The following is a 26,580-nucleotide window of genomic DNA, read 5'->3' on the forward strand; positions in this document are numbered from 1 at the left end:
ATGGAACTCAACACATACACATGCAGGGTCTGTGGCAATGCGATTAGTTTAAAAAGTGTGGCTGAAGAGCATTGTAATTCTATCTTCAAAACTCATCATAATATACCCAAAATGGTTAGTATACTTCCAGGAATATCCCCAAGGATATTTTTTCTGGTCCTTGATTTTTTTTCACACCCACACGCACACACGCACACACAAAGGACCAAAACAGAACAAAAATTTGCTCAAAATAAAGCATTCAACTTTGTCCACAAGGAGTAATGAAGTTGACTCTATTCATTACATTGATAGAGCCAGTTCACAAGCTATTAAAGGAAAGTTATGGATGCTACATCAGTATGGATAAATGTCTTTTGCATCATTTCTTACTTCTGTATTAGAAAGTTTTAAAATAAGCAAGACAGGAAGAAAATTGACTCGCTTGTGCTGTATTCCTTGGACAATTAAGGTGACCATCAAGCAAGTACTGCAGCTGATAACACCAGACATGTCACTGGAAGGAAAAATCTCAAAACTGTGTCTCACTTACTTTGGCCATGTCATGTGGTGCAATTCACTGGAGAGAGCGCATGTGTTGGGAAGAATTAGTGGTAAAAGGGAATCAGGATGCCAAAGAACATGATGGCTGGATACCATCAAAGCTGACACCAGCCATTTTTGAGTTTCATTTTTTTTCCTAGCAATCATATGGATATGGTTTGTCCTTACCTTTTTCAGCATTTTTTTCAAATTCATAGTATTAACCTCATCAATTCAGGACACAAAATAATAAGACAGAGTAAGAAGAAGCCACTATTATTGCTAACTTCATAATTATACATTTCAATAATAGGAGAGAATATGTATAGTTCTTGTGTTGAACTGTTAAACACTCCCACATATGTTTTAATGGTCAAGAGAGACATTTTGAAAAAGTAATGCATATTTTAAATATTCTTAAACATATAATGCATTACTGTATTGCCTTTTGGAGAAGACTTGAAAGTCTTTTGCACAACGTCTTTTGCAGAACTATTCTATGTTCTTTAAAAAGCTCTTTCAGCATTCATCTTTTAGCATACACTGAGAGAAGGGAGACACCAAGTGGTCAACTAGAAGAACAATACAATATCTTTTTTCTTGTCCCGCCTTCCTTGTTAAGCCTTTTACAAGTATTGCGACAGGAAAATATATATGCAGATTTGTGAATCAATTTAATCCGAAGCTAAATCCTCTGAATCCATCTTTGGTGGATTGACTGGCACTATTATCATAGTCCCAGGCACTCACATGTATTCTCCCCTTAATGTGACTGCAGGGTCCCACATCAAGCTGTATATCGCATAGTGACTGGCAGTAAACTGAGGGCATATACTGGTCCAGTATCTCATTCTTTTAATATAAACCACACTGTGCTTAAATGGTTAGGTGGCCAAGAAGTTGGTATTTGAACATAGATCTTTTAAACATTTATATTTTATTGTGTTTTACTAAATCTAAGTGAAATGTTAATATGCTGTATATTGCTAGTCCCTGTATGGCAATGCCATATGCTAAATAAATAAATAACATGTACCTTTATTGACTAAACAAAATATTTCCATTTCAGCCAATTCTGCAATTACTCATTAACATCCACAGCAGGAAAAGATACAGGAAAAATGGCTTTTTCCCTTACTTGTGAGAAAGAATATTTGGCTGTAGCTGCCACTTGCTCAGGATAGCAGAGCAGGCAACAGATTTTTTTAAATTTGTGCCAGAGTGCCCACAGTAAAAATGACAATAAAGGTTACCTCACATCACCTCACCTCACCTCACCTCATCTCATCTTATATTAAAGACCCATCTAATTTTACGTTTAATGTTCTTAATCATTTGTAACTGTCCATACATAATTTAATTGTATTCATAATTTTACTCATTCGTATTGTAATTATTCACTTCTGCTGCTTTACATTTTGATATACATTTTATATGCTATTTGTACATTTTATACATTTTGTGAATTTTATGCATTAATGCTGTGTTCTGCTACAAAATACAAAGTAAATAAAATCAGTGCTACATCCTAACCTTTCATCAACAACATACTGATACATGCTTTTGTCCATATTTGATGCCTACATTATGTATAATTATAATTAGTATAATTATGCATTATAATTATTTAAAGGAACAATTTAAATGCATTCACTAGTTATCACAATTGTATCTTAAGCCAATATTTTGTGCCCAATAACCTGTGAGACAGCCTAGGAGATAACAACTATATGGCACATACTGCCATTTATTTGATTACTCAATGTCTGTAGCTGCCCATCCCAGCCATGTGACTGTGATATGCTGTGAGCTACATGTGAGTGAGTGTAAATGTCAGCATTTGCCCTTGCAGGTCTGAAAGACACTTGCTAGCCTATATGGGCTAGACATTCAGCCACACCCATGAATCATGTTCATTCCCAGGTCACAATTTAACGCCTTCCTGCATGAATGACTACACATGACTACACTTCCTCCTTAGCTGCATCCCACACAGATTGTACTGAACTGCGCATTGGCAGCTGTTCGTCCACCTACTTGCACAGCTCTTTGAATTTGCATGACAACTTTAACACCAATTCTGCTAGTTAACCAGCTGGTAGAAGGTGCAGGAGCAGCAAATCTACCCTGGAAGCTGCCAGATGGAGACTACCCTTAGAGAGAACTTTCTTAGTTCATGAAACTACTGGTCTGATTCCTTGATAGGGATTTCCCAGCTGTAGAGGAAAAAAGGAAGGTGCAGCACAATGAAAGATCAATGAATTATATGCACATCTCAGGTTCCATCTTTAATATTTCTTTTTTCTTAAAAAAATAATTTTATTGAACATTACATATACAGATAAAACTAATACAAACTATAAATAAAAAAAAATTGCAGGGAAAAAGAAAAGTGGAGAAAAAAAGTTTAAAAAGAGAAAGAAAAAAAGTAACCTCCCCCTTCTTCCCAGCAAGTATAAGCAATTTTAACAACTTATTACCCTCTCTTAAAATTTAACAGTCTTTTCACTCCATGTCTTACCCAATTCTTTATAAATGTATCTTTAAAACTTCACCTTCCATCCTAATTAGTAAAAGTCCAGGAAAGGTTACCACAAATTTATTTGTTATAAACTTGATCTAATAAATCCATTTGAATTCCTTCCTTTTACATTATATCTCATTTTCTATCATTAAACAAAGCCTCCAAACACCATCTTTCAAATTTATCAGTAAAAATCTAATAAAAGTTACTGGAGGTATCAACATAACCATTTTAAATATGGGTTGCTTGATGCTCTCTGAGACACTTGATTACCCAGCTAGGTAACATCATCAGTGCTACAAGGAAGTGAGTTTTGCTCTCTGTTTATATACTAGTGATATGTCAATGTCATGTAGAAGCTGTTAAACTTTATGTGCCTATTAATGACTGAGTGCCAGGCTTCCAAGTATTCATTAGCAGTTTTGGATTTGGCTTGGTCTAGGAAGCTCACAGTTTCCCAGTTGAAACTATGGTTAAATGTGTCCATGTGAAATTAAGGAGCTTTCATCCCGTCTTCTAATGCTAATGGGTGTTCATGGATCCATTAAAAATTTCCAGAAATAACCTATCTATTTTAACCTTGATCAAAACACCTTTATATTACTTCCAACATCCCAACAATCTTTAGTTCTTCAGAGTCCAAACACTTGTTTTTTTTTCATTTTCTCTTTGTCTTTCTCACAAAATCACTGACAACCTTAACAAATCCCTTTTGTAAATCCAATACAAAAAGGTTATCCAAAACAGTCTTCTGATCTTTAACAAGCCCCTGTCAAAAATCCAATATAGAAAGGTTATCCAAATCATTTTTCTGGCCTTTTATTTGTATTTCCTTTTTAATTATTAGAATTTCAGTTGGTTTCATTTGTATATTCAATATAGGTAGACCTTGATTGCGACAGTTCAATTAGTGACTGAAGTTACAACAGTTTAGATCAGGGGTGTCAAACTCAATTTCATTGAGGGCCGCATCAGCATTGCGGTTGCCCTCAGGGGGCTGGGTGGGAATGACCAGGGTGGGCGTGGTCTACTGGGTGGGCGTGGCTAAAGTGCGTATGGCCTACTGGGTGAGCATGGCCAGCTCTACATCGTTTGCATCAAGGGTGCCTATGGGGGCCTGGGCAGGAGTGGGACAGATCTGAGGGTCTCTGGCAGAAGGAGGGTCTCTGGGCCAGGGCCAAGGCAGTGGGGGCCATTCCCTCACTGTTTCCAGGATGGCTTCGCGGGCCACATGAAACCACTTCGCGGGCCGGATCTGGCCCACGGGCCTTGTGTTTGACATGTCTGGTTTAGATGATCAAAATTCAGACACTTGGCAACCGGCTCGTATTTATGACGGTTGCAGCATCCTGGGGTCACATGATCCCCTTTTATGACTTTCTGACAAGCAAAGTCAATGGGGAAGCCAGATTCACTTAGCACGTGGTGCTGTGTTACTAGCTTAACAACTGCAATGATTCACTTAACAGCTATGGCAAGAAAATTGTAAAATGGGGTAAAATTTACTTAATTGTCTTACTCAGAAACATAAATGTTGGGCTCAGTTGTAGTCATAAGTTGAGAACTACCTGTATTTTTCACTTTCCATAGCCATTTTGTCGTTCATTACTGGGTGATGAAACCAAAGCCAGGCAAGGACATGCAGTAAATAGAGCTTCAGAGATGGCTATGCCTTTACTTCCGACTGGGAACAACTTTGCAAAGTGCAGCTAAGAGGAAATTCTCCCCAACTATTCCATGCTATGATAAAAGCAACTTTAGCTTTGATAAACACAGATCAGGTCTTTTGGGGTTCCGATTCATACTGTTTTTCTGTGGTTGTATAAAAGTCTTCAAGGGTAGACTGGAGGTATTCAAATGTTGGTCGTTCTTCTGGGTTGTCCTTCCAACATTTTAACATAATTGCGTAGAGATTAGAGGGACACAATTCTGGACAAGGTATCCGGTAGCCCTGTTCTAGATGTCTGATAACATCATGATTCATCATAGCTATCGGGAAGAAAAGGAAAGATCAAACTATACATAAACCATATAATGCACAGGTAGTTCTTGATTTACAGTGGGGTCAAAATTATATATTATTCATGCATGCATTTGGAATTCTGAAATAACTCAACTATTTTGAGTTCCTGGTAGCTTTACATCTTGTACAATGTATTTTCCAAAACTATTTAAAAGTAAGGTTTTCTAAACAGGAAGCATTAACATTTAAGTGTGCTTGTGGTGATTATAATACGTAGTTATTTATTAAGTTCTCCTATTCTTGTTTACCATTCAACTTTGCAAATGCATGCATATCCTACCTGTTTCATGAAAAAAAAGCTGATGAACCCCTTAAAAATAAATACTAAGAACCTGATGAAATCAAATTCAAACACATTTGAGTCTGAATTAGTAAATGAGCCATTTGAAGTGTATTTGAAGGCAACTGAAATATATTTGAAGCCAGTGGCTAAGGCATCAAGCTAGAAAGCTGAAGACTATGAATTCTAGTCCCATCTTAGCCATGAAAGCCAGCTGGAGATCTTGGGTTAATTACTCTCTCTCAGTCCAACTCACCTTACAGGATTGTTGTTGTGGGCAAAATAGGAGGAGGAAGGTATATTGGTTATTTATTTATTTATTTATTTAAATTTATTTTCCTCCATCTCATATCAAAACAACTCTGGACAGATACGTTTGCCCTGAGTTATCTATAAAAATAATAAAGGCAGGATACAAATAAATAAATAAAATAAATAAATATACAATGATGAAAAGCTGTCTAGTACTGGGCTGAACAATTAGCCTAACAATATCCCTTCTGATCTTTTAGCCATAGTGGAGGAATCAGAGAGAAGCATTGGCTCAAAGCAGTCAAGGGTTTTTGATTGCAGCCTGCCTTACCTGGATAGGGAGATTGCCCATAGGTAATAATTTCAGTGAGAAGAATTCCAAAGGACCAAACATCAGATTTGATTGTGAAAAGTCCGTAGTTAATTGCTTCTGGTGCTGTCCATTTGATAGGAAATTTGGCACCTGCCATTAAAGAAGCCATTTAATATGAAAAGCTTCCAGCATAATTTGGTTCTGAATATCTATTTTGAATTTCTTTCTTAAACTAGATAAGATATTCCAAAGTGTAGGAGTATGAACAAGAACAAGTATGCCAGACCAGGAACTTTTGACCAGCTCACTGATACTGATTACTATTTGGGGATGTGAAGACGTTCACGACTGAAAGTGATGCTAAGTGGTTAATTTATTTATGCATTGGCCAACTTAGTGCAGCCAAAATATCAGAGCCAGTTCAGTGTATTGGTTAAGGTATCATGCTAAAACCAGGAGAGCATGAGTTCTAGTCCTGCCTTAGACAAAGCCAATCACTCTCTTTCAGTTCTAGGAAGGACACAATGGTAAATCACTATATAAGATAAAATTCAGGAGTCAAGGCTGTGTTTTGAGCTTAGGTGCACTAGATTTTGCACATCTCAGTTCTACCCAACATTACTTCTCAAGTAATATTTTAGGCCTGCAGGAACGGAGGTGGGTACAGTGTGTCAGATAAAGGAGGATACGTTCTCTTTTCAAAACTCAACTATTTAAAATCCTATGCATAGGAGAACTGTTGGGCTAAGCAACATCTGATTTTATGTGTTATTTCATACAGGATATTTGAATATTGCTTCTCATATACTAGATATCTAAGCAGAATATAATAATGAAGACCAGGCTAGGCTAGGTTAGGCTATAAAGGTAGAGGGGTGGCTAGATAGAAGCAGTTTGTCTTTCTGCCCCCATATCCATGCTGTTTCAATATTTTTGACTAGAACAAACACTCAGACTATTTCCAAGCATTCACAGAGCTTCCAGTAATCTTTTGTAATAGCAATTTGATAATTTCCCCTCTCCTACAATCTGTCTGCCATTAACAAAGTTACTAAAAGTAATACATTGTATGCCTATTGTTAGGACAAAAATGGGAAATTCTCTTGGGAGGGGGAAGAGGCAAACTATACGGGATATCTACCTTCTAAGCTATATATAGATTTATAGGTGACAGGCAGCATTTTGACTTATACTCAGAAATAAATTAATAGCCAGTGCAGCTCCTAAAGTAACAACATTATGTGACACCACCATGATTGTCCAGTAAGTACATGGGCAGCTCCATTTTGTACCAGCTGACTCTTTTACCACCAGACTTTTCTTGTTCAGTGGAATATGACTCACAATTCTATCTCTTTCATCACAAAGATTCACTAACCTGCCTGTGCAAGGTATTCGTTCTCTATGAGTCTAGCCAGGCCAAAATCAGCAACTTTGCAACAAAGGGACTCTGAGACCAGAATGTTGGCTGCCCTGAGGTCTCTGTGGATGAAGTTCATTCTCTCAATGTATGCCATCCCTTCAGCAATCTAGGAGAAATAGTCAACAGTGAACATATATGGTGGTGAAATAATCCAAAGGTTATTTTGCTCAATGGGAGAGGAGAGTTTCTGGGTTTGGTGAGGGATAAAGAGAGCCACATATTTCTATTTCTCTCAGGTTTTTTTTTTAAAAATTGCAAGTTGGTTCCATCATATTTCTGCATCAGCTAGCACATTTACAGTTTTGCAAGTCCTTCCCCTCTTTTTCATTATATTCACTAATGTGCATTTTGTCCTTAAAAGAGCCAGTTGTGGAAAAAAAAACTTTAAAAAATGGAAAATTTAGTAATACTATAGTGCATTCCAAAACAGAAAAGCCTTTTGGCTTTTGCTTGCAGCTTCTGGAAATGAAAATCCTAGTCATTTTTTTGCTCTTGCTAAGCCAGGCATCTTATTGAAAATGACTGAATTTGAGTAGCTACTGTATTAGCCATTAAGATACAATCCTAGATCTTCTGCCAGCAGTCAAAGCTGTGTAGACCTGATGTTCTACTCACCCCCACAGCTTTTTATTTTCTTCTAACTAAAGGGACACTACATTTTTTTTATTCCATACAGATTTCTTAGGGTTTTTTTTCACACGGTTTCAAAAAGGATATGAAAACATATTTTCCACAACTATGTCATATGCTTAGGTTGATTTGCTTTTCGTTCAAATGCTGCTCACCTCAATGGAAAATGGAGCACCCAGAAGAGTGTTATTTCCTGTCCTGATGTCAATGTAATAAATTTGAAGTCTGATTTCCTCTCAATGTACTAGTGAGGCTGACCACAGGACTAAATGCACACTGATAGCCATCTAATTTTAACTTTTGTGTAGAAATAAGGGGTCTGTCGGTAGAGGACAGGAAGGCCTGGAGGAACATTGTCCATAGGGTCGCGATGGGTCGGACACGACTTCGCAACTAACAACAACAACAAAGGGGTCTGTCAGGGCCCACTTCAAACCCTCATACTAAGAAAGCAGAACTCATCTGCCTGGGGCCTATTTACACAAACAACACTATTGTGATGACATCTGCTATTAGACCCTACATTTGGTGGTCATCTACTGCTGGTATTGGCTATGTTCGTGATGCAGGTACTTTGTGAAACAATTTGAGATAAATTGGCATTTCAATCAATATGTGTTTTATATTTCATGGAAAGAACTCAAAAAAAGTATTTTGTGGGCTTCTGCATTCAGTCTTTACCACAACATTGTCAGATATGTCAGGCTTTGAAACTGATCTCTCCATGACTATTTGGTGAGTGTCATGATAGGGTAAAGAGACTCACCTTATCGAGGAGATGGGTGGCATGTAAATTTAATACATAAAATTGAGCCTCAATCTTCAAACATGATACAACAACCAGGAAACCTCGTTTTGGGGGCTCACAGTCATGTTCCCTCAGAGCCTTGGTGGAGCAGTGGGCTAATGCCTCCTTAAGTAACACCAGCTGCCTGCAATTAGTGCAGGTTCGCATCCCACCAGGCTCAAGGTTGACTCAGCCTTCCATCCTTCCGAGGTAGGTAAAATGAGGACCCAGATTGTTGGGGGCAATTAAGCTGACTTTGTAATAATGCCGCTGGGGTGTGTGTGAAAGCCCTAATAAGCAGGCATATACATAGAATGAAGGCTACTGCTAAGTTTGTAAGCTGCCCTGAGTCTTCGGAGAAGGGCAGGATATAAATGGAATTAAAATAAAATAAAAAATAAAAAAAATTATCTGCTGGAATTTACATCTCAGTGGTGATCGGGAAACAAACCTCTCTGTGTCTCTTTTTATGATTTCTGCTGTTTCTTTTCTTTTTCTTTTGTCTCTCACAGATACCCCTTCAATACATTTTTTTCTTTGTCTTCCTCCACTACTCCGTCACATTCTCTCATTTTGACTCTCTTGGCAAATCCTTCCATTTCTTTTTCTCTACCACCTAATTTATATGTCAATCGCTTCTATTTTGGGCTACTCCCCACTTGGATCTAATCATACCAGAAACATCCCATGGCTCCATCTTTGCTTTTTCATGTCCTCAAGATGTTGCAATCAACTTGTCCTCAGCTCTTCCATGAGATACCCTTAAGTTCTTCCTAATAGTATCACTATTTTCTCCTTAAGCCAAGAGAAGTTTGTTGGTGGTTTCAAGTTATTTCAAATCTGACATGATTTGCTGCCCATCATGTTGACAGTAAAGGGGATCAATCTAGTATCTATTATCATTTCAGAACTGTGCTCACATTCTTCCTTCCCTTACGTTTTTATGCACTTTTCTCTCCTCTTCCCTCCCTTTCCCCTTCCCTTCTTTTCTCTGTCTCCAGCCTTTATGCTTCTCTGTGCTACCTTTCTCCCCTCTTCTCTTACACATATCTTTTCTCTCTTTTGAAAAAAAGCTAGATAGACAATGATTGGGGATTCTGATACTATGTAATTTCTAGGTTTGTACCATTAGGGCATTAAATAATTTACCTGAGCAGAGAAATCTATCAGTTTTGGAAGAGACAGATTCTTCCCTTGATTGGTGTCCAAGAAATCAAGCAGGCTTCCTGTCCAAAAATAAAACAGCAATAAAAATATAAGGACATTTATGGTTGAAATAAATATTCATAAAGGCGGATGTGAGAATACTTTATTATTTAAGTCAGTTTTCAGTTGATATTTGAGTTCAGCTTTAGGCTTTGGTTCTTGCCAAGGGGCGAGAATTATACCACTTAATTAGTGATTTTTTTAAAAAATCAGATTTTAAATGATTTTGTAATGGTTGCATTAATATATTACTAGGTTAGGAATTGACTTCTTAGAATATTTTTCAATTTTCTGATTCTTCAATAAAATTTTGTTCATATATGTGAATAGATTTACTATCAGTGTAGCCTGCCTATGGCAGAGCCTTGGCTTAGGTAATGATATTGTCAACATTACTCAGTCCCTTTTTCGGGAAACAGCTAGAGGAAGTTGAAGGAGAAAGACAAGATGCTTCCCCCAAAATAGGTCTCTGTTAACCACAGAGTTCCTGCACTCAAAATGTTAAGAAAGGTAAGGATGGAAAAACTATAGCCTTTGTGTTGTCTTTGGGCAATTTACTTTGATAGTTGCTTGTATTGTGAACCTTTCCCTGTGAACAGGGAAAATAGACTGCTACAAATATTTGAGGCTCATTAAGCAAACCACAATGCTTGGGGGGGGGGAAACCCCTACAATCAGGTTTGGCCTGCTTAGTTCAGATCTATAGCACTGATAGAGATCCATTAGAACAGGGGTCTTCAAACTTGGCACTTTTATGACTGGTGGACTTCAACTCCCAGAATTCCTCAGCCAGCGTGCCTGGCTGAGGAATTCTGGGAGTTGAAGTCCACCAGTCATAAAAGGGCCAAGTTTGAAGACCCCTGCATTAGAATGATTAATAAGACATACTTACCATTGGTCATGTATTCTGTTACAATATAAATTGGCTGCTGGGTCACCACAGCATACAATCGAACCAGCTTGTTATGCTGAAGTCTCTTCATCAAGTTGGCCTCACCCAAAAAGGCATCGGGGGCCATGCTGCCTTCTTTTAATGTCTTGACTGCAACCTTCACATTGTTCTTGTAGTAACCTGCAAAGGGGGGGGGAAATTAATGACTATTCTATAAAACAGGTTTGTGGGCAAATGGTGGCTTTCAAACCTAAAATCAGCAGCCCCCAGAACACTCCAAATCTGCCCTGCCACCTTTTGGGAGCAAACCATTGAATAAGAGTGTGAAAGTTTCCATAAAGTTTTCATAGGAAACAAAATAAAAACTGGGGAAAGGGAAGGGCTTTTTAAACCATGGAAAGATTTGAAAGTGGACAGGGAATCATAAATTCCCCCAAACACATTTTCCTCATTAAAAATCTTTCTTTTGAATGTATGGCAAGATTTTGGAACTGAGGGTGTGATCATTTATTAGAACAGACTGCCTGTTACTTTAGCATAGCTATATCTATTATGACTGGCTGTGGCTGATCAGAATTTTTCCACCAGCTGCTATCTGGTTCTTTTTTCTTTAAATAAAAATACCACAGATTGAAACTAGACCCTTATTTTATTTGCTTGTTAGATTTATATTAAGAAATTCAAGATGATTTATTTAAGAAACACAAGGCTGGCTCAGAACCATTGTATGAAATGAAGCAACATAAAAACAATACAATAAACAAAGCAATTCAAGCTAATCTTCTTTGTTACTGTCTTCAAGCTTCAATCTCAACTTACCTCAGTGTTGGGGGAAGATCCAATACTTTGGGACCTTCTGGAAGGTTGAGAGGATGGGGCCTGCTGGATTTTTTTTTATTTTAATTCCATTTATATCCCGCCCTTCTCCGAAGACTCAGAGCGGCTTACAAGCTTAGCAGTAGCCTTCATTCTATGTATATGCCTGCTTATTAGGGCTTTCACACACACCCCAAGCGGCATTATTACAAAGTCAGCTTAATTGCCCCCAACAATCTGGGTCCTCATTTTACCTACCTCGGAAGGATGGAAGGCTGAGTCAACCTTGAGCCTGGTGGGATGCGAACCTGCACTAATTGCAGGCAGCTGGTGTTACTTTAGGAGGCATTAGCCCACTGCTCCACCAAGGCTCTTCTCAAGGGGAAGGTGTTATTAGGGCAGGGGCTGCCATGGAAAAAGCATGCTTCCTAGTTCCCACTTGGTGGCAACATTTAAAGGAAGGGACCTGGAGCATGCCTAATTCTGCCTTCATTTCTACTACAATTGATGATGATTCCTCCCTATTTGTCAGGACACAGCCAATGCTAAGCACTTTTTCCCACTGAGGAGCTGAAGGATTCTCCATCCTTCCTTCAGCTCCTGACCACTACACCACTGCAAAATTAACCATCCCCCCATGTCAGTCCCTGTTCTACTCGGTTGCCTCTCATTCAAGTAACCTTAATTTCCTGGCTTTCTTCAAGGAAGGATTTGGATGACAAATCCTAACATATGTAATATGTATCTTGGTGGTCCTTGAATACTGTTGGAAGAAAATGACTAAAACACTTCAACACTGGAACAGCTAAAGTGATTTGAGGCTATCCTGTATATGGGTTGGGGAAGAGGACAGAACATCATGGGGACACAGTAGGGAGGAAGAAAAGGTTTCCGAAGGCTTATTTGTTCCATAGGTAATTGCCAGAGGTGTCCACCAGTGTGGTGGTAGTAAAAAATGTAAAAATTGTTTCTGTGATTATAAAATCAAAGCCCTGCCCCCTTTTAAGAACACATACAGAAAAGGGGTTTGGTTTCAATTATACAGATGCTTCTGATTTTTTTTAACTCCCTTCCCTCCTGCATGGATATCTTTGTTACTTACAGTGGGAAGAGGTTCTAAAATTACTCAGATTTAAAAGAAAGTACACATCCAAAACAGGCCTTAAATAAGACTCTCAGGGAGTAACATTAGAAGAGAATTATCTATCTTCTCTGTAAGCTTTCTGGTTTTATTTATTTATTTATTTATTTACTTTTGGGACTTATATGCCGCCCTATCTCCCGAAGGACTCAGGCCGGCTAACAACAATAAAAATACAATAATACAAAAGTTAAAAAAAAAGAATTAAACTAGCACCCCCAGTTGTGTAGGTGTGGCTTGTGTACTGTAGAAGGTAGATCAGAAGGGGTCTTGCTTGATCTGATAGCATTATTTTAATGTTCTTAAATGGATTGCATTTAAATATCATTACTTTGCCATTTTTGTAAGCACTTTATAAAGTTGAAACCAAATGAAAGCCTAATATCTTCACACAGGACATTACTTCCTCTTCGCATCTCATGTAGCCTTCAAGTGAAAAGCAAGAGCTCATATATGGAATGGACAGTACCAAACCTTTTTCTTTCTCTTTTAATTAGAGTAGAAGTAAAAGGATAGGAATAAAATACCAATGAGTAAATAAGGGATTTCATAAAATCATGAATGTTATAGTATCAGTCTTACCCATCCACACCTCACCAAACTGGCCTGCTCCTAGTTTCTTGATGAGTTTTATGGAGTCTCGTGGGATTTCCCATTCATCAGCAGCCCAGGGTATTGGTGGAGTCAGAGTCTTGCACGGATATCTTAGCCTCTGGCACAAACCGTTCTCATTAGCTGTGCAGGATGGCACAAAGAGGAAGTAGGACAAACCAGAGATAAATTTTCAAAGAATGAGGTAACAAAAATCACTTGGGCAGTTTCCTATTGTTTTGAGGTTGGAAAAGCCACTGCTCTCCCCAAATTAAGGAGGAAGAGAACTTCCAGATCCCTTTTCTGAAGTTAGAGAAAGAATCAAGATAAGCAGAGATTTTCACATTTTGCTGCATCACCTTGCCCACTAAAGCTTTTGATCCTTTCATAATGTTAACAGTAGAACCCTGATACCAAAACTTTATGCAATGGGGTAAATGCGTGAAATGCATGGAATCATCATCATCGATCACTTGGTTCAGGGAACAGGAATTATTCAAATCAGCTGCTCTGTGCAGGTAGGATTTGTATGTGAAAAATACTAATGCAAACGGACAGTTTCTCAGTCTTGTCCTCATTGCAGCCTTCGCAACTAAGAAACAATATCTTTGGGACAGCATTGATGGGTTTCCATTTCCTCTCCCTTTGAGAGAAGTGGAAGGGAAATAGCCAAGTAAGTTTTGGGAGTACAGGACAAAAATAATCTGGTATCTGAAAAAAGAGAAATCTAATGCAGAATTCAATACAAGATGAAAACTCTTCTTGGACTATAATTCTACACATCGGCTTTTACTGAATATAAAGTGTGGGTTTCTCTTAAAATAAGAAGTTAACATTTAAGTCTTGGTTTGATTTGCTAAACAAGGATAGGTTCCTTATATTAGTCAGAAATCAGTGCTATTTCCTGTTCTTAGTTCATATTATATTGATGACTTAATTAGGTAGATCTAAACTACAGTCAGCTTTTTTAATGAATTTTATTTTATGTGCTATTTATCTTTTTCTGTTTTATTTTTCTTGATTGTACTTTTAAATATCTAATAAAAATCAATTTAAAAAACAATAACATCCATACTTTTTCATATGCTTACATTGGCCATCTCAACTCTTGGATCCTTATTATTTTTGGACAATCTGAACTGGCTTGTGTTGCAAACTGTTCTGCTTTCTTCATATGTTACAAAGAACCCACAGAACTTAAACTAAATTGTTCTGCTTCTATGGAACAGTCTCCGCTTTATGTCTTATTATGTATGAACCTGACAGGTTTCAGAAGTATTCTTACTGGAATAATGCTTGACAAGCTTTTGCATAGAAGGAAATGTAATCCAGGGGCAGATGTAGTATCCACCTTGGTCCATAGTGGAGATTTTGTAATGCTTAACAATATCCTCTTGAGAGGTGATGTCTCTAACAGAAAGTGAAAATGCACCTGGAACAAGAAAAAAGGGGATTATTTATTAGTGCTTAAATTGTGCTATCAGAAGGAACAGTCTATCATAGAGGGGGTTATTCCAACTTATACTTCCAGGGCAGAAAATCTCAGAATTCTCATTAGCTGCAGCTTTCTGGGAAGTGAAAGGTCACCTTACCTGAAAGGTGCCAGACTGGAGAAAAGTATTTTTGAATTATCAGCAACATCTGAATACAGTGTCTGATTTCATGTGACTAGAGAAAAGTACTGAATAACAAAAAGGAGACTAGATAACCCTAACCCATCCAAATATGCATATATCTATAAAAAGGTAAAGTTTCCCCCGCACATGCGTGCTAGTCGTTTCCGACTCTAGGGGCCGGTGCTCATCTCCGTTTCAAAGCCGAAGAGCCAGCGCTTGTCCGAGGACATCTCCGTGGTCATGTGGCCGGCATGACTAGACGCCAAAGGTGCACGGAACGCTGTTACCTTCCCACCGTAGTGGTCCCTATTTTTCTACTTGCATTTTTACGTGCTTTCGAACTGCTAGGTTGGCAGAAGCTGGGACGAGTAACAGGCGCTCACTCTGTTACGCGGCACTCGGGATTCGACCCGCCAAACTGCCGACCTTCCGATCGACAAGCTCAGCGTCCTAACCCACTGAGCCACCGCGTCCCTGCATATATCTATATCTATATCTATATCTATATCTATATCTATATCTATATCTATATCTATATCTATATCTATATCTATATCTATATCTATATCTATATCTATATCTATATCTATATCTATATCTATCTATATCTATATCTATATCTATATCTATATCTATATCTATATCTATATCTATATCTATATCTATATCTATATCTACTGTATATCTATCTATCTATCTATCTATCTATCTATCTATCTATCTATCTATCTATCTATCTATCTATCTATCTATCTATCTATCTCCTCAGTTGTGTCATTTAATGTGAATATTCAATTAATCCCTGCTGGTCTGGGATGGATGGAGGCACAGATTCCCTCTATTCCTGACCATTTCAATTTCAGCTCTCTTTGCAAAGCAAAATATTCTATGGTCAATCAATCAATGTATCAATCAATCAGAATAGAGCTGAAAGGGATCTTGGAGGTGTTCTAGTCCAACCCCTGTTCAAGCAGAAAACCCTATACCATTTCAGACAAGTGACTGTCCAGTCTCTTCTTAAAAATCTCCAGTAATGAAGCATCCACAACTTCTGAAGGCAAGCTGTTCCACTGATTAATGGTCCTTACAGTTAGGAAGTTTCTCCTTAATTCCAGATTCCTTCTCTCCTTGATTAGTTTTCATCCATTTTTTTTTGCCTGGCGCTCTGGTGCTTTGGAAAATAAGTTGTCTCCCTCCTCTTTGTGGCAATCTCTCAAATACTGGAATACTGCTATCACATCTCCCCCAGTCCTTCTTTTCTCTAGACTAGCCAAACCTGAGTGAGGGTTTTTTTTCCCTTGAAGTTGTGGGAAGAGATTAACTATGGTAGGCCAAAAGCAGCCAGATTTGAAGTAATCAGCTCACAAAAGCTTATGCCACATAATAAAAATTATAACTTGAAAAAGAGGCCAATTCTGAATGTGCATTTCCCCTCCCTGCACTTATCCACAATCAAGCCTGAGATGCTTCTCAAATTCCATTTCCTGCTTTGGGCTGAGATTTCTTTTATCTGACTGTTGCCAGGGCTGTGACTCTTCCTCTTCTTCAAGGTTATTCTCATAGATCATTTTATAATTTCTACAGTACCCACATCAAGAGTTTTGGGCCAGATCTCTCTCTCTCCTCCTACCATCCTGTCAATACTGCCTGGAAGAAGGGAGGAGAACCACCAAAGCAAGAATGCCCATTGTTCCTTACTCTCATAGGTGGTCCTGAATGATACTATAATGGAAGGCATCAAAACCACTAACCAATCAGAGAAAGCTAAGACAGTTGCATCATTCTTGAGCTGGTTCCCCAGAAGTTACCAACAAGGATGATCAACACAGTTTTGGTATTGTTTTCCTGTCTAAAACCAAACTAAAAAGGATTTAGATAATTTCCTTCAGAGCTATCTGGACCCACAGCCAAACCATCTTCTCAACAACCTTTCCTAGAAAGAAAAGATTGGAGATTGGATGAAAATTATTTCAAACTCTTGGGTCCAGTGACAATATCATGAGGAGGGATGTACCATCACCTTCAAAAAAGGTGGGACCACCGACTCTGCTATATTACCGTATATCACCTCCTGGATGGCTTGCACGAGTCAGGAGAAGCAAAATTGAATAAACAGTTGCTTGGGGTTTTGTGTCCAACTCTTCAAGAAAGAGAGCTAATCACCCCAGCTAATCACACAAGTTCAGTTACCTCAACAGCACTTGACCAGTTCCAGTCTCTAACTCTAGGAGAATCCGAGTGACTTACCCTCAGATAGCTAGAATAATTCTCATAAAAACTCTGCAAATGATCTTGCCACCTGCCCTTCTCCAGTCACCTTTAAACAATCTCTAGACTGCTATCTGTGGGCAAGATCCAAATGAAAGAAAATAACATCTTTTTCTGGTTTTTATTACTATGATATACCCCTAATCTGGGCAACTCATGTAAATTTTACCTTTATATACAAAACAATTTTACAACTTCTTACCTGGAACACTTTCACTTTCCCTTATCAAAAATGAGCCTACACTGTTGCCAGGCATCATTAATAAACGTTCAGCATCTTTTCTGTTAAGGCCTTTAAAAAACCATCTGAAAAAGAATGCAAATTTTTATAGAATGATTCCAACTTTTTTTTCACACTTGGCAACTTCAGACTTGGCTCGGGTATTTTGGGAGTTGACATTCACACATCTCAAAAGTGTCAAATTTGAAAAACATTGACCTTGATCAATAATTTTTAAAATAAGCCTGGAAATCCAGAAAATTGCAAATTATAATTGGTTTTCCCTAGCTTTTCACTACGTTTTATAGTGAAAATGTTTAAAAATGTTATTTAATGCTATGTAACCTTAACAATTTATTTTTTATATGTTTTGTACTGGAAATTTTTCAAACTTAATAGGCAATTGCACTAGTTTGTTCAGAAGAATATATTAAATTTCTCCTGAAAATTCTCCATTTCTTTAATTAACAGCTTCCTCTTTGCTTTCATTTTTATTTCACTTTTGTTTCCCTGTGTTTGTCCTTTAAATCTGCAGTCGCACAGCCCAAACACATTTTTCTGAGATAAGCTCTATTAAGCTGAGTGAAGATGCATACAGTAAATAAGCTGACTATGTAATAATGCCACTTGGGGGTGTGTGAAAGCCCTAATAAGCAGGCATATACATAGAATGAAGGCTATTGCTAAGCACATTGGTTTGTGCTTTAGATTGTAAGCCGCCCTGAGTCTTCGGAGAAGGGCAGGATATAAATGGGATTAAAAAAAATATACATACGATTGCTTTTGTTAATTGGCCCCTGTCCCTTATAGGGTCAGCCACATTCCTGAATCAGCCATTAATAATACAGAGATTGTGGGTGAAACTTTAATTTCTTCCTTGCAACATCATAACATCACAAAAATGTCAAGAGCTTTCCATCTCTCAGCTTCCTGGCTTTCTCAAACTTACTCTTCTTGTTCCAGGCTGTTGATGTAGACCACAAAATTGCTAGGAATGTAGCCCTGCTTTCCAGTAGTAAGGGATTTTGCTAACCACCATTCCCCATCACTGTGAACAAAATACAAATGTAAAAAAATATATGAACAAATGAACAAATAAACAAAGTAGCTTGAATAAAGAATTAAATTTTGTTTAGTCCATGACATATAGGAAAGAAGCCTTATGATTCCTTACTATAGGACAGAGGCCTGCGAGTGGCTATTATGGCACTGTGGCTGACTAGCACTGGGAGGAATGAACAGATACCTGAAACCTCTTTTTGAACATTACCCTAGTGGCAATAGCAATAGAACTTAGACTTTTATATTGCTTCGCAGTGCTTTACAGCTGTCTCTAAGCAGTTTACAGAGTCAGCATATTGCCCCCAACAATCTGGGCCCTCATTTTACCGAAGGATGGAAGGATGAGTCAACCTTGAGCTGGTGAGAATCGAACTGCTGGCAGTCAGCAGAATTAGCCTGCAATACTGCATTCTATTCACTGTGCCACCATGGCTCTTGCCTCAAAAAATTAGTAAAAGACTCCTAAAAGTTCCTCTCCGAGGAAACCTTTAGTTAAAGGCAAAAGATTTATGCAATCTGAAGAGAAACCAGACTATGTCCCAGGTCAGATGCAAATGAGCAAAACAAGCATAATTCAGGAGTTTTCTATCTGTTCTGTATTTGAGAAGTATTTTTCTGCACTGATGGAAAAAAAGGAATATTGGGGCATGATGGAATCAGTTGAAAGCCGGTAAGTTCACCTACCTGCAGAGGACTTCAAACTTCTCTCCTACGGTCAAAGGCAGATCACGATCACTCATAGAGATAAAATCATATTGTGCAATTACACATTGCTTGCCTATAGCGTGAGAAAAACAGAAATATTGATTGGGTCTAGAGTGGAAAGTGGTAGTAAGATACTACCACTCAGCAATCTTGCAGAGAAGTCACATTCTGTAAAAAAAGGGGCACTGAATAAACACCATAATCCCATACTCTTGGACTGCAGAGCTATCTGCATTCTCCCGGATTCTCTCCTCCCCCCACCTTTTTTTTGTCTATTCCAATGTGACACCAGAGAGCACAGAGCATGTACAGTATGTGTATGGAAATTCTCAGTCATCCAGGACATAGTCATCCCAAAGGTGCTTTTTTTTTGCTTCCTCAAAAGGCAAATGGACTTTCTTGGTTTTTTTTTCTCATGAAAATGTTTCACTTCTGATTCAAGAACATCAGAACTGAAGAAGCTTTTTGGATGAGAAGTGAAATGTTTTCAAAGGGAAAAAAAAATCAAGAAAGTCCTGTTATCTTTTAAAGCACCTTTGGCACATATGTGTGTCTTTGCTGTAGATTTTGCATCACACTGTAAATTATCACAGAAAAGGGGATTAGGAAATATAACACTGAGAAACAGTTAAGATGTAAGAGAGATTCCAGTCATATGGGGCAGCTACAAAAAATGGCCTGAAGAATTCTAGGCAAATGATAATTAGCCTTGAGATACAGCACACCAGGTATAAAAAGTACAACAGAATCAGTCTAATGCAAGGGGCTTCAAACTTGGCCCTTTTATGACTTGTGGACTTCAACTCCCAAAATTCCTCAGCCAGGCATGCTGACTGAGGTATTCTGAGAGTTGAAGTCCACAAGTCATGAAGGGGCCATAGTTCCCCCATGCTGGCTGAGGAATTCTGGGAGTTGAAGTCCGCAAGTCATGAAGGGCCATAGTTCCCCCATGCTGGTTGAGGAATTCTGGGAGTTGAAGTCCCCAAGTCATGAAGGGCCATAGTTCCCCCAAGCTGGCTGAGGAATTCTGGGAGTTGAAGTCCACACGTCATAAAAGGGCCAAGTTTGAAGACCCCTGGTCTAATGCTTACTAAAATGGCTTCTCCTTGTGCTTTTGCCTTCCTCAACCAGATGGTCTCTATGTTGGGGATTATTAAGATCATCTCATTTATGTTCTGCTTTCTATTGTCATTTTTTTGTCTTATATTTATTAAGAATTCTACATAAAGTAAGAGACAAATCTAAAGAAGGAAGGAAGGAAGGAAGGAAGGAAGGAAAAAAGAAAGAAAGAAAGAAAGAAAGAAAGAAAGAAAGAAAGAAAGAAAGAAAGAAAGAAAGAAAGAAAGAAACCCAAAGTTATGCAATATGATTTTTTTTATTGTCTCTTCAACCAATAATTGCAGTCTTCTAATCCATCCTCCTCTTGAATGAGTGAGTTACATTCTCACCCAACATGAGATGAGATGGTGACAGCCACATCATCATTTAGTTCGTTATTGTTCAATAAAGACTTGATCCCATTAACCTTGATTTCCCTCCAATGCCTGCTCCCCAGTAAAAGAGAAAAAAAGTGTTTTTATAATTTGAGCTTGCTGGTTAATTAATGGATGGGGAACAAAATATTTTTCTAAATATAGGCATTCATGAGACAGATACTTGTAAATTTCACTTGCCTGACCTTTTCAAATAAAAACACTTGCGAGCTTCTCCTTTTCAATGCAAGCTCACACGTCTCTGGAACAATATATAGTTCTGTGAGAACAGAGCTGGGTATTTCTTCTTTGGGATTTAGGAACACAATCAGAATCATTTTGCAAGTCAAAATATTGAATAGGGGAAGAAGAAAATTTGATTTTACGCTCGCCAGCATTTTGCAAACAAAAGTAAAAGTACAGATATTTTTCCCTATGAGAAACTAATGTCTACACTCTTTCTCTCCTTAATCCATAGTACATGTTGCTAATGGTGTTTTTCACTTGTTGTCTGTTGGTTGTATATTCAGTTTCTCTAGTAAACCATTTATTATACTTTTCCATCTTTCAGAAGTTTATTTCACATGAAGCCAAAGTCTGGAATTATTTTCATATTGGAGCAAATAGCCACAATTCAAATGCATTGCTCTTAACTTTGCTTTTAACTCTGGTTTATCTTTATTTATTTATTTATTTTTATTCCACTTTTTATGTTTTATTGTAAACCACCCAGAGTCATTTAAGTAAGATGAGCAATGTAGAAGTGCATAGATATATTAACGAGTAAAATTGTTCTTATTTCTCTCTTTTATTTAAATATCATTACGTGTTATTTTATTTGTGCAACTGTTGTTGACGTCATTAAGCATCATCTGGTAAGAATCCACGATAGATATTCAGAAATAAAGACACAAATCCTTTTTACCTTCACCAAGCTGGTCAGCAGAAGTGATGGGTAAATTCTTGCCCTTTGGAAGAAATAAAAAGAGAAGCCAAGCATTACTTAATTGCATTGAAATTGGATGTCAAGGATACATTTGTATATAATTCTATTACCAAATGTTGTCTGGGAGCAAAATTCAGCCTACCGAGAATTTATTCATTCCAGTTAATAGCAGAAGCCATCTGTTTATCTGGAGAGAGCAAACTGGGCCCCTTTGGAGTTGACTGAATTATAGTTTCCAAGATCCCTCATTTCTGACCAGGTTATGAGAAACTGATGGAAGTTGATGTTTAATATCAAGTGGAAGATTACAGTTTCTTCCCTCTTGAAATATTACATTATGCTGAAATTTAGCCAGAATCAGCAAGCAACCATATTGAACAATTTTTTTTTTGCATTACTTACCAGTAAGCAAGTATGAGAAGATATAGGTAGACCTCATCTTACAGCCAAAATTGAGCCCCAAATTTCCAAGCAAAACATTTGTTAAGTGAATTTTGCCCCATTTTATGACCTTTCTTGCCACCATTGTTAAGTGAATCACTGCAGTTGTTGAATTAATAACATAGTTGTTAAGTAAATATGGCTTCCTCATTGATTTTGCTTATCAGAAGGTGGCAAAAGGTGATCACATCACCCCAGGATATTGCAATCATCATAAATATGAGTTAGTTGCCAAGCATCTGAATTTTGATTACATGACCATGGGGATGCTGCAATTGTTGTAAGTGTGAAAAATGGTCATAAGTCACTTTTCCAGTGTCATTGCACTTAGAACAGTCATTAAATGAACTATTGTAAGTTGAGGACAACCAGTATTATTAAAATATATTAATTTAATTCATTAGTCTTAGCTGCAGGGCCAATGGTGAGGGAAGATAGGTATATCTGAACACTTGGACATTTTCTCTCTGTGTTTCAGATCTTCCTGGCTACAATTTGCTTTAATTCCAGAGCTGTTCAGAAATAACAGACATTTTAATCAACAGTCTGGACTCACATTTTTACCATCATAGTGTGACACTGATATCCTGATTTTTGCATACTGTGTTGAAATTGTGAGTCCAGTTACTGTATCTTGAATGCCGACTGAAGCTGAAGGAACAGTAATAAAAAATTGATCTGATTGAAAATTTGGCTGCTGTTGATTACCATTTGACAGAGGCTAATTTCTTTCCTGCCTCATGGGCTTCCTGGAGGCACCTGTTTGATTATTATGACCAAGCTGCTGGATTAGATGAAACTTTGATCAAGTCCAGCAGGGACCATGCCTGAAATGAATGCTAAATGATAGCTGAATAATTGAGAAGTATAATGAGAAATCTTTCTAGAGATGGATGGAGATTAAGGTTGGTAGCCAGATGGGAAATTCTTTTTGGAAACTGGACTCAGTCTCTCGAACAATGCATCTGATTGCTAGAATACCTTGCCTGGGTGCAGAATTTAAGTTCTTAAATTACACTTTCTTGAAGATTAAAACTTACCGGTGGTGCAGGGGGTGGAGCTTTCCTTTTCAGAGCTCTCTGAGGTTTATTTAGAGAATTATTCCTTTCTTTCCTGCTTCTCAGGTTTCTGCTTTCACATATTCCCATCCTGTCTCTGAAATAAATGCAAGTCAGACTGGCTTTAAATATTAGCAATGTGATTTTATGTCAACTCAGATGGGATCATTTCACGGATGCCTTTGATTATACTTATGGTCTGAGTATTCTTCAGGATTGGAATGTCCCTCAATATTTTAAACATGGATTAGATGACAAGACACCATTAATTTAGCAATACTATTTCAGCCCTGCATAAAAGTGGCCCCAAAGCTGTGAAATAACCCTGTTGGGTTTGCAGCTCTTTAGCTAAGTTTGAGGAATGACTGAAAATGTTCAGGTATCAATTTTTGTGTGGCCTGTTCAGTTAAAGGTTATGAGCCTAGATGAGCTGTGATATGATGACAACAACAATATGACAACAACCGTACATAATCTGCTTTTTAATATAAAGTTTTTAAGACGAGACTGGACAGCCATTTGTCTGAAATGGTATAGGGTTTCATGCCTGAGCAGGAGGTTGGACTAGAAGACCTCCAAGGTCCCTTCAATAATAATAATAATAATAATAATAATAATAATAATAATAATAATAATAATAATAATAATAACAACAACAACAACAACAACAACAATAACAACAACAACAGCAATAACAATAACAATAATAATAATAATAATAATAATAATAATAATAACAATAACAACAACAACAACAACTACAACAACTACAACTACTACTACTAGTAGTAGTAGTACTACTATTGATCATTGCACAGTCAGCCAGATCCTCAGACTGGATTTGGCATTTTTGTCTACCTATTGAGTCCTTAGCAAGGACCTGGGATAGGCAGATGTGGATGTTTGATGGTTTTACAGATATCGTCACAGGATGGAAGCTGTTCCTAGTAAGGCCACCTTTTGCAATTGACTGATGGCGAATTTGTCAATGCCAGTTGTGTTCAAAAGGTGCTCCAGTTGTTTTGGGATTGCACCCAAGGTGCCTATTACTATTGGTATTACCCTTGCTTGCCTTTGCCACAGTTGTTCTATTTCTATTTGTAGGTCTTTGCATTTTGTTATCTTCTCCAGTTCTTTCTCATCTGTTCTGCTGTCTCCAGGCTCTGCCACATCCACTATCCAGACTTTTTTGTCTTTCTTATCGACAGTAGTTAAGTCTGGGGTGTTATGGGAGATGCTTGTCTGTTTGAATTCTAAAGTCCCAGAGCAATTTAACTTTATCATTTTCTATGACTTTCTCTATTTTATGATCCCACCACTTCTTGCTTGCAGGCAAATGATATTTCTTGCAGATTTCCCAATGCATCATTGTTGCTACTTTGTCATGCCACTGGTTGTAGTCAGTCTACTCGTTTGTCCTTAAGGCTTGGCCTTGTGCAGCCAAAATTAGTCCCTCGGTCTCTTTCTTCAACTTTCCTGCTCTTAGCCATTGCCAGGTCTTGTTATTATCTGCTTTCCCAGCTATTTTTTTTTAATGTACTGGCCGTGTAGTGCTTTGCTTCCCATGCCTCCATTCTGTTCTTCACTTGGTCTTTCTTGCAGGCCAGTTTGTTGTTGTTATTGTTGTTTTTGTTGTTGTTATTATTATGGCACTCCAATTTGTCAGCTGGAGAGCTGGTAGCCCGGGTTTGAGACCCAGAGTTCCAAGCAAAGGGGTGAGCTCTTGTTACTTGCCTCAGCTCCTGCCCACCCAGCAGTTCAAAAGTATGAAAATGCAAGGAGATTAATAGGTACCATTTCAAGGAAGTGGTAACAGCATTGGAAATTGTCTTTGGACAAAACTGGCTCCCTCAGCCAAAAAACAGAGATAAGCACCGTGCCCCTAGGTCGTACACAACTGAAAATGAAACATTTTCTTTCTTTTAAAACTTGTTTTAGTTACTGAACACATGTTCATTTGTTTGTATTCAAATGTGTTCTTTTTTAGCTGAAAGAAAAGATTCTAAAATGTCAGAATTTTAGATTTAAACAAAGTGAATGTTCCGATCTTGCTCTTTTTCCCCCCTTTTGCTATGAAATGTTCTAAGGTACTAATTATCAAATGTAGAGAAATGGCCCGAGCCCATTACATATTACCTACTAACTTCCAGATACCATTCATGTCCATTATAAAAATTTTAAATGATTAATTCAATTTAATAACATAATATTAATTTAATGCTTTATATAAATAAAACTATTTAATAAATTTAAACAATTTAATACATTTATGTTATGTTTAATAACTAAGCATGGATCTGAAATAAAGAAATACCAATTCATTTAGAACATAACTCTTCTTCAACTCTGTGCTTTTTAATGATATGTTGACGGCAAGTACAAATATTGAAAGCTCCATTGTGTGCTACTCAAATGTTGTGAAATATCAATTGACATATACTGCAATTAGATGTTCAAGTCAAGTATTAAGAATAAAAAGCTAATATTATTGACTGTCCAACTGAGAGTAGTAAATATCATTTGCTTAGTGGTAAATTATTGTGCAATCTATAGAACCTGTTGTTGTTGTTAGTTGCGAAGTCGTGTCCGACCCATCGCGACCCTATGGACAACGTTCCTCCAGGCTTTCCTGTCCTCTACCATCTTCTGGAGTCCATTTAAGCTCACGCCTACTGTTTCAGTAACTCCATCCAGCCACCTCATTCTCTGTCGTCCCCTTCTTCTATTGCCCTCAATCTTTCCCAGCATTAGGCTCTTCTCCAGTGAGTCCTTCCTCCTCATTAGGTGGCCAAAGTATTTGAGTTTTAGCTTCAGGATCTGGCCTTCTAAAGAGCAGTCAGGGTTGATCTCCTCTAGGACTGACCGGTTTGATCGCAGGAGTCTTCTCCAGCACCAGAGTTCAAAGGCCTCAATTCTTTTGCGCTCAGCCTATAGAACCTATGAACTGTCTAAAGATCTATGATTTATTGCTGATTGCTGATCAGGTGAGTCTGTTATCGGCCATATCCTTTTAAAACAGAGGAATACAACTCCATGTAGATTTTATTCATAATAAAAAAATATATGTTGGGATAAGAAGGAAAGTACGACTTTAAGTTATAATTGTCAAAGGATAAGCTCTCTCTGTGATGGCTGAGAATGATCTGAAGGCAAAATCAGTCATATCAGAATGGTTACTAGGGCATATTTATATCATTGTTAGGGGATGTGAAGAAGAACTCTAAGAAAAGGTTGGAGGCAAAAAATTAACACAAAACAACCAGACAAAACCAGTAACATTCTCTTAAGGTAAGTTAGAGATTCAGGATTCTGAACTTAGCTGTACCAAACAGATAGAAAAAGAAATAATTTTAAAGAAAAAAAAGCTAACAAATGGGCAACATTGATGGAGG

The 26,580-nt window shown here is 37.8% G+C and overlaps 1 protein-coding gene across 1 annotated transcript; it reads right to left on the reverse strand.

Moving 5' to 3' along the window:
- Window positions 1–4,153: 4,153 nt before the first annotated feature.
- On the reverse strand, window positions 4,154–23,278 carry BLK (BLK proto-oncogene, Src family tyrosine kinase; the record flags this gene model as incomplete). Its single annotated transcript, XM_081312953.1, has 12 exons — window positions 4,154–5,035; window positions 5,933–6,064; window positions 7,293–7,443; window positions 9,904–9,980; window positions 10,853–11,032; window positions 13,392–13,544; window positions 14,686–14,832; window positions 17,487–17,590; window positions 18,454–18,552; window positions 19,251–19,344; window positions 21,669–21,711; window positions 23,171–23,278. 12 exons carry the CDS (start codon window positions 23,276–23,278, stop codon window positions 4,824–4,826), a joined length of 1,500 nt encoding a protein of 499 aa, XP_081169079.1. The 3' UTR covers window positions 4,154–4,823.
- Between the last annotated feature and the right edge of the window lie 3,302 nt (window positions 23,279–26,580).

Source organism: Vipera berus (assembly GCF_964194415.1).
Source record: "Vipera berus genome assembly, chromosome: 1".
In the NCBI taxonomy this organism is placed as follows: Eukaryota; Metazoa; Chordata; class Lepidosauria; order Squamata; family Viperidae; genus Vipera; species Vipera berus.